The sequence below is a fragment of the Rhea americana genome, unplaced genomic scaffold (genome assembly GCF_003343005.1).
Source record: "Rhea americana isolate MKP2758 unplaced genomic scaffold, rheAme1 scaffold_322, whole genome shotgun sequence".
Lineage (NCBI taxonomy): Eukaryota > Metazoa > Chordata > Aves > Rheiformes > Rheidae > Rhea > Rhea americana.
Window position 1 is genome coordinate 537,298 of NW_028186449.1, and position 14,170 is coordinate 551,467.

Sequence of the window (14,170 nt, forward strand, 5' to 3'; positions counted from 1 at the left end):
TCCAGAGATCTGCATCACTAAAAAGGAATATATAGGAACTATGAATATCAATATGATTGTAAAATGAGTTAAATAAGTAAATAATGCATGATTTTAAAAAGCCCAATGTATAACAAGTCATTCAAGTCAATATCAAGCAACAGTATTTAGTTTAACATTTTCAGACTTTTTATTGTCTCATGTTTTAAGTATCCAGCCTGAAACACATTGAACTTGATTTGTAGAGGAGGGAAACACTTCCATTTAGAATTAAAATCAACGGAATGACAGAGACACGAGCTCAGAATTACCAGATTAAGGATACCCAAATTGTCTAAAAAGGCCCTGAAAAACTATTCTTATTCTTTTGGAATGCAATATGCTGCTATCAGAATTAATGACCTAATACCTGCATATAGCAAGTAAAAGCAGCATCTCACCCTTTAAATATGAAAAGGTAGAACACTTAATAATATGAACTTACGGAAGAAGTACTTCTTGGATGTTATTCCAGATTGCTTTACCTCCTACAATGATGGCAAGCTGAGTTGTGAGTTCAAGGAGACATCCACCTGGATCACACTAAAGGTTGGGAGAATATGAAAATTGGAAGTTGGAAAACTTTTCAGGCAYGACTGAAGCATTTAAAATAATGAATTCCTGATGTATTATGATAACATTTCTTTAAGCAATACAAGAAGACTATTTATAGTCTTTTTCATAAATTAGATGAGAGCCAATTCCAGACCATATATGATTGCTGTTCAAGTTGACAGGACACCACTGAAGGAATGAAACAGTAGGCAAAGTCATGCAGCTTTGTACTGTGCTGTTATCATGCAAGGAATAACCAGCAGAACACAGAGGCTTTGCAAGACCAGAGCTGTTGTCAATGATGCTCTCCCATTCCTCTCTAGCTACTTAGAGATGGCTGGGACATAGGAAAGTAAGATTGTCTGGGTCTACAAAACACATTTCTTAATCCAACTGGTCTTGTATAAATCCCATTTATATTAGGGACTCCTATAAGATGCATGTGGCCTGGGGGGRGCAGTCACTTTTTGAACCCTTACATGAAATACGTAGCACTATGTTACACATTCTTATTATACCCTCGTTACTACAGAAGAAGACATGGACTCATGCCTCCTGATGCTTAAACACTTGGATACATTCTTACCTCCTCATTGCGATACTTTCCCAACCAATAAACTGGATTTCCAGGGTAACCTACAAATTTACCCTTAAAGAAGGCTATGTAGAAGCACGACGAATAGTAGTTGACAAACTGGAATAAGAACATCTTTGTAGTCAGACTGTTTTCGTAATCAGTCTGTGTCCTTGGAAGCTCTGTAGTTAATAAAAAAATTTTTTTTTGTAAAACTGCAACCTACAAGTAGGTTACTACCTATAAGCTGCTTTGGAATCTCAGTCAGAAAAGTATGTGTATGCCTTGTATTCCTTAATATGATTGAGAGCATTATAAATTAGATTGCACACAATCTCCATGTATACTGTAGCCATTATGCTAATTCTAAAATTCTGGGTTATAAAAAGGAAAGAATTGGTTCTTTGACACTAAAGTAAAATAGCAAGCAGAAATTCTGATAACTCAGGGAAAAAAATCTTCCAAATCCAGCACACTCAAGAAAGATGCAAATGTAACACTTTGAACTGATGAAAATGAAACAATAGTAAAACACCACACTACTTTACCCATCTGAAGTAAAATAGCTACTATAATGTTGATGGCCTGGATCTAAAGAATAATAATATTTGTGAGTGTTTATTTATTTAATAACGAGAGGATGGTATCTAGCTTTGGAACAATGACGTTATTTCATTTATTTACAAGAAAATAGCTATTCTCCCTATAAACAAAAACTAATGTAATTGAATCTGTTATGCGTTACTGATCATAAAGCTCGGTTATTACAGTAATTCTCTTTGCTTTGTCTGCTTCACAAGCACAAAATTGTAAACAATTGATCTTTCATGCTGGCTATACAAGGAGTTTTCAGGCAAAAAGCTGAATATCATATTTCTTCGGTACTGAGAAAATGGATATTTGAAAAGTTCTAGATGGCAGTGCATGATTTGGTGGGAAAATTCTGAAGTATGTGGTACAGCTATTCATTTATTGGAGTTCTTATTATACTATATACTATACTAAATACTATTTTTCTCATTATTTTAGATAAAGTTTCTATTTGAGGTACAACAGAGGCATACCGAAGTCAGTAATCATGATTGCCACTTTCTCATAGATGATATTCAGAATCATAATGATTATAAAGCTGATGACTGAAGCAGTTACTGAAGTAGCTGTTTGTGGAGTCAGGTACTTGCGGATTGCTTGCGTTCCAGTAATGTGCTGTGACAATGTTGCAGAAAACACCAGGAAAACTGAGAGTCTGTAGACAATGACTCCAATGACTGAAGCAATAATCAAAAGAATCTGCCAAAAGAATATAAGAAATGTGTTAATGTTGAACCACTGGGAAAGACAGCAAGTTTGAAATACATTTCACAATAGGCAAAAGCAAACAGATAATGTGCCTTTTATTCTATCRCATGAGTGCAGGAGGATCCTCTAATAAGATAGAATCCATAAAAGTACTTTTTGTGCAGCATAGTCAATCCRTAGGAAAGAAAAGAGATAGTCTGTTTTATGACTAATATCAAGGTTTGCAGCTATGCTAKCTAAAATGAGAAAGGTAATCAAGTGTTATGCCTCAAGGCATGTGATGTTCCAGGGGTTAGGAAGGAATCTCCCTCCTTCGACACTGGGCAATTGGCAGGATGGCAAATGCACTAGCAGGTCTGCAGTGATGACAGGGGCTGTCTTCTCTTTCAAATGATAATATCACGGACTATGGGCCCCTTAGTGAAGCATGCAAATTTTAAGCCAAATCATGTGATCTGCAAGAGCTGTAATCATGTTCCATGCATCGCATATTGCTTATCATCTCTGCTTCTGTTTTTATTTCTTGCTAGTGTCTAGCTGTTATTCAGATTAAATTCCTCAAAACCAAGATTCTTTTTTTTACTATCTCCCAACTGTCCTGACTCCACCACCCTCCACCCTCCACACCCTATGCACAGTAAGAGAGTACAGTAACATAAATGGTAAAACCAGACCCAATCTCTTTCCTTTAGCCTGAAGTTCTGCTTATTTAAGTCCAGCAGCCAAACAGTATTATTTTTGTTGTGCTTCGGATGCGTTAACTGTGTGAACCCCCTCCTGGGCTCATTTCTGTCATCATCTCCTATTATCTAGGATGAGTTCTTTTCCAGCTCCTATTTGTGCTACAGAGTAGGAGAACATGCCGCATAGTAAAATGCAGAGCTTTTCAAGGCAGCCTCTTTGGGCCTGCTCACCATGTTACATATTGTTTCATGGATGACTGGACTTCCTTCAGTTTTAGTTTTAAATTAAAACAGCAACACTGGAAGGTTAAAGAGCTCCCAGCTTTTGCTCTTTTAAGTGAAACAAAAAACCTGAAAGACTATCAGTAGTGTGAGACATGATTTTGAACCAAACAGCTCGAACAAGTAGGACAGAAACTGGCAGTGAGAAGACTGTGTAAAACAAAGGCTGTTCCCTACTCCCCCCACAACCAAAGGCATTTATCTTAAAATAATGAGGGAGAAGCCAATGGACCACATTTTCAAGCATCACTCACTAGCTGCAGCTACAGAATATTTTGTTACATATTTTCTATTGACTAGGGTTTCTCTTGCATATCCTAATGAGTATCTGGTGACTACAACTACCTTGTCCATGTGGGTGCCTATTTTACGGGCTTGGATTAAGCATCAGATTGAAATCTAGCTAAACCTATTCCTTTGTTATCTYTGGTAAAGTTTAGGAGGAACGTTTTTTTAGACATTTCCTAAAGAACTGAATTAATGACACGAAAGATTAAGAGAAGAACTTTACCCAGAATAAGACTGCACTTGTACAGAAAGTCATACGAATGCATTTTCCACAGGCAGTGTATGGCACGTGTTCTTCTTGCTGCAAAAGATTTTGAAAGAGATTAAGCCTACATTCAACCTTTTTTTTCATATTTTTTGTGTGCTCCAAGTAACATTTTATGAGACTGAGAGCAGCCCCCTACTTCTGTTTCCTTTCCTGCTTTGTCACCCTGAAACTCACACTGACCCATGATTTCAAAAAAAGTCTTTCCTGATTCAGTGCGTCAGTTCTGCTGCCCATTCTAAGACAAAAATTCTTCCAGAGAGGCTGAGCATCCTCATCTCTTACTGACTTCAGCTATGATAGGGTGCATTGTCCTTTTGAATGGRCCCATTCTTCTTGGCCAATCACGGGATGCAAGATCCTTGGCTTTCAAACCTCCTCAGCRAAAATGAGCAGGCATTGAAATTTTGGGACCTGGCCTCTGCATTTCTCAGTTTATCCCCTTGGGACATATCTCTCAGGAAAAATGCCTTCCTCAATACGGTGTTGTAAAATATCACTGAATTTTATCTCTGAAGAGCAAAGCCTTCACATTTTAGCACATTCTTCATTATTTGAACTGTCTGAAAGGAACCTTCTAGCTTTGACTTTACATATTAAAAGTAGCACAGCTTCATAAGCTTTTAAATAGAACCAGGATTTCTATAGTACAAGATACAGGATAGTTTCAGCTATGCCAGTTAATTCTGAAACTTTTCAAAAGCCCTCTAACAAACATTAGTATCATGTGGACGGAATATGGATACAATGCAAATGATCAGATAAATGCTAGAGTGACACATTAACATAGAATAATAAAAAAGTTAAGCTGAGCTGGAGTGAGCCACAGAAGCTAAAGCTACATAAAAATGTATAATAAATAGAAATCTAAACAAAGATCCTCATAAATTTGAATCTTATTTCATTGAAATGAGGATTATCTTTGTACCTGTGAGTTTGCTGTTATTAATTGTAATTGCATCCACACGCACGCAYGCACATGGCAACAATACCTATTTATACATCTTTCAAACAGAAATAGCCCCGGTTAAAAAAAAAGTCTCAACATTATGTATAATGTAACATCTTTTCCTCCATTCCACCTTGTTTTTCTGATGTATTCTTAGACAAAGGCAGCACATGCTCTGTGATCCTGGCCTCTGGAAGTAACACAGCATCAYTACTTGGGGGATTCAGTAAGGTAGAGCTAGTCTCCTGGGTCAGTTACAATGCCAACTTCTGCTCATTTATGCYAGAGGAGCCTCAAGGAGTTCAGCATTTTCAGGCCAGCTGATCAGCTCTCTTTGAAGCACTGTTGATTTAAACAGCTCCAGATTCACCATTTTCATAGCATCCTTTCAAAACATGTCTATTACAGTAGCTATGACCAGTTATCAAAATATTCCTTACCTGTGTGATTTCATTCATTACAACATGAGTGCATTGTGCTTCATATTCTGGGCGAACTTGTTCTTCCTGCTCTAAGTACTCAACTGTGTCCCATTCATACTCCAGTTCTGCCTGCCTTCGCTTCCAAAACTCCAAAAACAAGGTAACTATCCAAAAGATAAACAAAGTCAGCAATATCATCTGAGCACTCGGACATTGCTTGACCCCCTGGGCTATAACATGTGACTTATCAGTTTTCTATATAGTTCCCACCAACATGGAATAAAACCCTTTTTGGCTTGTGGGATGGTGCCAAGTGTTTATGGRGGAGAAAATAACTGGATGTACTTGTTTACCTAATTATTGCTTTGGATATAGTACATGCTTTAATGRGAGAAATCTGGGGATAAATGATTTTGTAGACATATGCTAAAAAATACRTAAAAGATTAATTCTCTGGATAAGGCCAGAACATGAACAGTTTAGATTTTACATTATAGACTGTTTTTTGAAAAAGTTCATCATAGGATGCATAAGAAAGCAGTTTGTTGGGTGAAGACAAAATGCTGGAGAGTGCAGAACATCTAGGAAAGAGAAACTCAGTATGTTGAGAATTACCACAGGAGAAACTCACGTTCATTCAACCTGAATTTTTTGTGGACAAATTATCAGTTTCAAGACTATTAGAGCAAAAGATGCTAGCTCAGGTGGAGCTCCTTAAACATAGCTGTTCTTCCTCCTCTGGTAGCATAAATCTGAAGGGACTGTCTCTTTTTCCATGATGAGGTGCAGGGGCTAAGAAACCCTGGTTTCTGGGCTGGGCCAGCAGTTTCCCTGAGCTGTGTTCCTAGAACTGAGAGCAAGAGGGAACCACATACACGAATGCCTGAGTGATGTTGGATAGATATCAATTCAGTCAAACTCAGTAGCTTGGCCTGAGACATGACACAGGTAGATCCGGCAGCAGAGGCAATMGAAGACCCACCTGAGAAAGTTGAAAGGAGCTGAGGATCATGGTGTCAGTATTACATTCCCCAGTCCACTAGGATGCTTTACTGCTGGAGACAGTGCCCCTGTAGATTGAGTGGTGTGACTCTGCAGCATTGCCTCCAGGAGGAGTAAGTATCTCTTCACTGCACTCCCATCATMTGGGAGTAATTGACCCTAAAAGTGACTCTTTTTTTTATTAATTCAGCCCCTCATCCTGAATGATGGAACATCGATGGCATGCASTTACAAGTCCAAATACTAAAGGTTATTTCCAGAATCAGGTGTGGTCAATAAATCCCAAACCAAAGCATTTAAAAACCAGAAAACTCTGTGGACTGGGCTGTGAGGTGACCTTGGCATCTGCATACAGGCAAAACCTCAGGAAATCCTCCTCCCCTGGTTCTTCCAGAGTCTCTTTCACAGGCATTTCTCTGCTGCTTCATGCTGGGAAGCACAAAGACCATTCTAAGGAGCAGGCCAAAGGATCACATCTGCCTCTGCTTGCAGAGCAAGGAGATTAAGCTCTTCCATGAATCTCTAACTGCTAGTTGGGGCCTCTGCCCAAATCACAGGAAACAGTATTATAATGATCTGTTCCAGCTGCAAAATGCTTTGGAGAGTCCTAAAGCGCAGGGCATCCTTCTGTGATAGCTTCTGTGCTAACAGCAGAAGGGCACATAATGTAAGGGCAGCTCTCACATCAGAAAATCTCTCCTGATAGCTAAAACAACCTTGCAGCTGTATTGCATCTTTCAGAGTAGAGAAGGAGATGCTGTTGCATTTAACATTCTCCTTTTATTTGAAACATTTCTTTTAGCAGTGGAAACAAATGATGTTCCAGAATCAGGAGATTCAAGTGCTAATTCCATCTCACATAGGAATCTGCATTGCTCCCTTCAGCACATCACTCAACGCTGCCCCTGAGATATGGCCTAGGTAGCTCCGCCTCTTAAGCTGTATCATCAAAGACAGCAAAATAAATGCCTCTGCTAGATAACATTTCTTTGTTTAATTGATCTTGTCTGGGGAGGGGATCCAGTGATGGCAGCAAATGAAGTGGAAGCTACCTCTTGTTCAGGAGCTTTGCCAATTTAGCCATGCCATTAAGGTAGAACTGGCAGAGGCTCTGATCTATGTACAGGGTTATATTCAGGGTTAATTCCTGAGAACASATTCACTGATGTTTTATAATGCTTTGAGATTTCTGAAGGGAATATTGTACAAAATCTACAATTATTAAAAAGTTTATTGATGATAAGGATGTGATAAACTATCCAAAAGTCTAACAGTCCTTAAATTATTTTGGACGAGTAGGTCTACAAAAGTATTAGAGCTGGATGAAAATTACAGTTGAAATTGCACCAGGACCATGGGTCATTTGGATTCAGTACAATTTCGACTGAATTAGTGTAATACAATTCACCTCTTTATATAGTGGACTTATGATGAGAATACTAATAGACCTTGCAGCCATCGCTATAATCATGCAGCTTAACTTTGTAATTACTGCTCTTGGAACTGTTCTTCAAAACAGGAAACACAATTTTTAATTAAAAAGCAAATTACAAATAAATTAACTATTCAGATGACAGAAGAAGATTACATTATAAGTATACATTACAAGCTGTTCTATTTTTTTTAGAGAGTTTCCTGCTGGCTTGTTGATTTTAGTACATATTTTGAAAGAAGCTTTTAAAAATGAAAAATTTCAACTAATAATTCCTTATAGTTACTTTAAAGCACACTAAGGTATTACAGGAAGATCAAAATACCATGTGTTTTACAAAAAACAAAAGCAATTTAAATATTTTTAGCCTACATACAATTCAAAATGTTGTATCAGTTATTTTCTCTATACCCTATATACAGACCTAACATACAACTTATTTTTGGTGATTTTTGGATAAGACAGTGCAGTGAAAGCCAGTTATCATAGTTCCTAGTATGAACAAACGAAACTTTTTCTGCAAAAATTAAACTTTGCATAATCCCTTGAATCCAGTACTAAGTGGTTTCACTCAGAGGAAACATCCTGGTTTCATACACATTTTCTCTGCTACAAGATATCTCTAGTGCTTATAATTACTGCATTTTTACCAGATCAGTTTCCTAAATGAAGACAGGAGGAAAAAATTACTGGAAAATATAATAAATGACTGTATTTTTCCACTGCCTTGCACAGTCACACAGCTGTTAGTAGGCACAAACAGCTCCAAGACTCTTTGGAGCAAAACAGCTCCTTTGCCAAGTGATATTTAAGCATGTGGATCCTGCTGGAAGAATATGAGGAAGCTCTAATCGCTTCTCTCCTACTTTTCTCCAAGTCAGATGAAATAAAATAAACACTGAGGAGCAACGTTCTCACCTAGTCCTTTAAGTTCTAATTTTTGTTGCTTTCTTATGATCCTAAAAAGAGTTATTGTGAATGTGTAYGTCTTCTACTGAATTAACTGTTGGTGAATTGCTGATTAGTAGAAAATGAAGTAGTTGTGAATTTTCTATGTTTTCTTGGCCGATGTTTTAGGCTTGGACAAAATTAGATGACAAACCACAGTTGTTGAAAATTACTTACCCCATATTCCCATAAATACTGCAAACACCAGTGTTCCAAAGCTATCAAATATACAGAGTTTCTGTAAAAAAATGAAAAGAAAAAAAGTCTTAAAATGTAATGGCCCAGTGTTTTCTTCTACATTGACCAAGAACAGAAGWTCCTTATTGAAAATCATGGGTTCTAGCTCTCTTCTAGTTTAATAAACAATCTTTACTGACAGTGTTTCCTCACTTTCACTCAATGTACAAGACACTTCAGCAAATTATAGAAATTAAGTGTAAAAAATAGCATTAAATGTATATGCCAAATAGCAGAAAGAGGATAGTAAAATGGTATATTATCAAACTTCTTTCCATCTGTTGCATAGGAAAAGGAAAAATTAGTGCTTCCTAGTCTGGGAGCTCAGTCCTTGGTTAGGTATTTTTAATACAGCCACAAAAAGGCAGTGAACACATCTGGTGTCTGACATGAGTCAGACGACAACAAATCAAGCTATTTAGTAAAAACATATCTTGATGGATACCTCTGTTATCACAATTTGCTTTTTCTTTCCATCATACCATTTTTTCTATATTCTTGGTTTTTTCTACCCTTTATCTTAAGTGGGCTGAAGGAACATGATTCATTAAAGCTAGGCAAAATATTTTTCATCGGTAGCTGAAAAATTGCAGTTTTGGAGTGATTGAGTTTATGGAAAGGAATGACCAAAGGCTAACACTAGCCTACTGAGATAAATTAATGGAGAAAGAAAGACAGATTCTGCTAGACAGAAATTCTGAGCAGGAGCCTGGCATGCCTTCTGTCATGGCTAACATCAGTCTCKCCATCTCCTTCTTGACAACTCAGATGAAATTCAAGGCACAGATTCAGTTAATTTGTTTGGGGAGGGAGGCATGAAAATTTAGTTGTGTCAAAACGTTTTTTAAACAAAATTTCTAAGCAAAATTGTTTAAGTCTAAATCCAGATTTTAATAATTGAACTTTTTTTCCAAAAGGAAGGAAATACCCCAAAATGAAGCCAGAATGTTTCATTTTGTATCAAACAAAATTTATGTTTCACCCAGTATCAAATATTTGGGGGCTATTTGAAAAAAAAATCCTCTTTTTCTTTTAATTTTAGATTAAACTGAAGCAATTATTATTATTGTTGTTCTTACTTTTCAAATTTCAGTCCCTGCACCAAAAAGCCCAACTATTTGGACAATTTTACTAATCATGCAGGACACTAGTGGAGAAACAACAATGTTTTTGGTGTGGTAGGTACTAGAGAAAGTGCAACTGAAGTTCAATAACATGTCTATAAGCTGTGTATGTAGTTACCTTGGACGATTCACAAGTGATGGTGAGGTTCCAGTAGGTACATACTTTATCACATTGAGGGCACATTATGATATTACCTCCTATGTTAGGATCACATACTTCTTGGCTAAAAAGAAAACTAGTCAGTTACTCACCAATGCTAACCTTTGAAGTCCTTTTTCACATGTGAAGTTAGTGCACTAATCTCAGGGAACTGAGAAATAACTTAGTAGTGATCTGCTCTCAAGAATTTCCCCCCCTCCCTCCACACCCCCTATTTCCAGTCTTAGCCCTCATCTCAAAAATGGATGGTATTGAGGGAAATAATTTCCACCCCATACACTTGGTGGTAATTCTTAAAACTGTTTGTACTAAAAATAAAACAGCTCTTCAAAGATCTTAGATCATCTCACATTCCTCAATAGGAAACCCACACCTGCATGCTGTTACCAGCTATAAYAGCAGGTCTGATGGGAATGGAGAGGAACACTGCCTACCAGAACATAGAACAGCAACAGACATAAAACAGCTACCTCGTCTCTCTGTGGTCTTCTAAAGAGGATCAAAATGGACAGGRAGGAGTGGCAGGGTGATTAGGGGAATGGCAAAACCGTCTCCTAAGAGATGGCAAAACAGCTTGGCTTGGCAYAACTAGGTTATGTAATCTAGCACAGTAGAGGTTGTACGGTGATGTGCTTGTTCTCTACATCAGCTAGGTAAACACCAGGTAGACAGATGAACTATTTGTCTAAATGATAATACTGAAATAAGACTAAGTAGGTATAAATTAGTCATGAATCAGTTTGGCTCCAGTCAACACAGGAGTGGAGCTCTAGAAGAGCCCTTCATCATGTTTAATAAGGAGAAACACCCTTCTTGAGGGGGGCTGTAAGATGTGATAGCCTGTAGAGAACATTGCTCAGTGACCTAGGTGTTTTTTCTTTGAAATCTGTCATGCTCTAAAAAGGGAATCCGCGTTATGACTATGCCAGTCTCTCTTCCCAGTGTATCCTGGGCAGCTGAAGCCCGCTGTGCTGTTGTTCTTCACGTTCACTTCTCTCAAACTATGGAAAAGCAATTTTGGAGTTTCTATCAGGGTCTCTGGATACATTCCTTAAGGATTACTACTGAAAAGGATATGTTACAGCAATTTGTACTGATCACTGATTTTCACTCTTTTCTTTGTAATTCTATGCCAGGTGTAGTGAACCTAGTACRAAGTATGAAGACAATGATGAAATAGCAAACTCTCAAATGCCTATCATTGTAATGATTCCTGGACATTACTCTTTTATGCCTTTACCTTCAAATCCATGACTGTTGTCAGAATGGAAAGAGCTCAGGCTCTTTCATTTTGCATATGACTTTATTATGCAATGTCTTGCAAACTCCGTACAGTAGGGGACTGACCAAAATTATGTGCAATATTAACACAGGCTTGATTAGATACCTCCATGTGCAGTTGTCCTTTGTCAGGCATCCATACAGAAAACAGCCAACTCCTACAACTGCAGCCACGATCAGCATATTAGTGTAAAAGCCCAGCCAAGCAAAATAGATTCCAATTTTCTCTCCATAATATTTCCTGTGGAAGGGAAAGGTTTCTTCTGAAATGCAAGTAAATTCACATTTCTGTTTCAAATAGCTCTTCATTTCAAACTTTTTGTGCCAGCTCTCATTGTCATATTCCTCTGGTTTGAGCTTTAGGATTGCAGAAGTGTTATAGCTGGTAATTTCTAGGTATTTCTATTGCCACTTTTATGCTTATACAAGAGGACAACAAGGGGAAAAAAAGGAGAGAGAAAGATGATTCTTTGCAATGTAAAATTTTAACTGGTTGCTTTTTCATGAACTGCTTTGTCATAAAATCAAGCTCAAAGTATGCTCCCATGCATGGCCTGCTACGGGTGTAGGTATCTGTCCTTGGAACTGMGATGCATCTTCTTGACATCACCAAAACTAGATCTGTCATGCAAGCTCCTAGGTCCTTCTGCATTAGACTAGTCCTAGTCACACCAACCTGATAAAATCCAGGGGCTGCAGTTTGAAAACGTTTTTAGGGTGAGCCCATTCTTTGTAGAGAAGATACCGTTCACTTGGACAGTCAGGATCAGTAGACGGGTGCCTGAAACTAGACTGCAAAATAGAAAGAGTATAGGAAGAAAATACATTTTAACCTAACCAGCATGGATCAATTGTCATCTCTCCAAACCCTATGTTATGAGGGTCTGGAATAGCCTTTTTGCCCAGTCTCAGTGCAAGACCGAGAAAGGAGCAGGAGGGCAGCTCTGCGAGCATGTCAGAATTCAAGACAGAAGGTTGTCAGAAAGGCAACGAAGAGGCAAGCATTTATCTTTACATACGAAAGCCAAAAATAATAGACACTAATCATGAACTTAAATCTAAGCAYGTGTAAGTGCCTTGACACTGAGGAACAGAAATAGAAAAGGATACATTCTAACTAAATTAAAATGGATTTTAAGTAGCTCTAACACGCAAAAATGCTTTGCTTCAGGACAATATTGTATTGGAACRAAGACTGGAAAGTCTGGAGGATAAATCCAGGGATTCTAGCCTCTGTTTTAAATTTAAAAGAGAATCCACATGCAGATAATGCATGTGTTTTTTACTAGGTTACTTGAAAACCTATTTCAAGAAAACCTATTTTATCTGATGGAATTTTCCATTCTCAATCTGTGGTGCAACAAGAAAAGTGACATTTGTAGAAATCTATTGGCTACTTTTGGTTTTTAGAGAAGCTGCAATACATTTTTTTTAATTGTGTGAAAAGACAATCATTAATTATCAGGCACACTGAGCTCATATTCCCCATGCTGTGACAGAAATAGCCAGCAAGGCAGGTTTTAAATCTTTAAAAAAACCCATAGTAACAGATACTCATGAATTTTATTTATTCTGTCCTATAAAGTTTTGGGTTACTCACAAGAAGCATGATTTATCTTAATTTTGACTTAAATCTTTTCTTGAAGTCTTTGGAGGCCCCCTGAATATTTTATGTTGAGTCCAAGTATCTCCAGTAGTTACCATTCCTGATCTCCCATTTTCTTAATCTCTTTTCAACAGAACACACTTTAGATTCAAAACAGTGSTTCTGATGGGGGAGGAGATGTGTGAGTGCAAAGATAAAAAATCAGATCTAAGTCTGTGCTTAATGTGTCTCATTTGCACCCTCACACTGAGCTTTCCCTTAGTCAAATACTCTGAAATCTGTTTTTTTTCTTCCTTATTTGCTTTTTCTGTGTTATTACTAGCCTTTATATGGAAAACGATTTTAATATAGTTTGGTTCCTTAAATGATATACCTTAAAAATAGAAAGGTTATCTCAGGAATGTAGCTACAAAAGCTGGATTTCTTTTTGTTTCAAGGATAAATTCACATCTCTTAAGWATATCTCCATGACTCTGACATCATCTACTGAAGTGCTGTACTGGTCCCACAGAGCCTTCCTGCAAAAGAGTGAGTTTTACTGCAGATGGGTGCCAATGTTTGGAAACTGTGAAAATGTACCTCATTCTGTAAGACTGTAACATAGTCTAAAATGAGATTTGTATTCTAAATCTCTCACATTTGATAGGAATTTTAATACTGAAAATTTGAATACTAATAAAAGGAACTATGTTAAAACTCTGATTTAGAAATTATGACATAGTGTGTCATGGGAACTATCGCTCAGGTACCCTGTTTCCTCTATTGATCAGGCGCTTTACTGAACTACATCTTCCAGAGAATAGAAGATTAACGTCTCCTAAATGAAATACTTTGTTTTTCGGTTATGGAACATCTTTTTTTAGASAAAGATCTACACATTTTCTTGAAAAAATGAATGTGTTTTGGGAAAAAATCTCTTTAGCCGAACTATGTACCATTCTATTACGTGGCTATAAGAATCAGTTAAAAAGTAGGGCAATATCAAAGGTGCTCGTATCTTCTGCTATAAAAYAAAAAACAAATATTCTCTCAAGCTCCATATGTC

General features: G+C 37.4%; 1 protein-coding gene across 1 annotated transcript in view; it reads right to left on the reverse strand.

Moving 5' to 3' along the window:
• The window catches only part of ANO6 (anoctamin 6), a 52,370-nt gene that overhangs the window by 13,325 nt on the left and 24,875 nt on the right, over positions 1–14,170 (reverse strand). The window contains exons 7-15 of the mRNA XM_085310667.1: positions 12,196–12,311; positions 11,626–11,760; positions 10,197–10,302; positions 8,895–8,955; positions 5,354–5,499; positions 3,923–4,000; positions 2,212–2,437; positions 1,160–1,329; positions 464–561 (exon numbers count right to left, since the gene is read on the reverse strand). Coding sequence (XP_085166793.1) covers positions 464–561; positions 1,160–1,329; positions 2,212–2,437; positions 3,923–4,000; positions 5,354–5,499; positions 8,895–8,955; positions 10,197–10,302; positions 11,626–11,760; positions 12,196–12,311 — 1,136 coding nt within the window. The remainder of the gene's footprint in view (positions 1–463; positions 562–1,159; positions 1,330–2,211; positions 2,438–3,922; positions 4,001–5,353; positions 5,500–8,894; positions 8,956–10,196; positions 10,303–11,625; positions 11,761–12,195; positions 12,312–14,170) is intronic.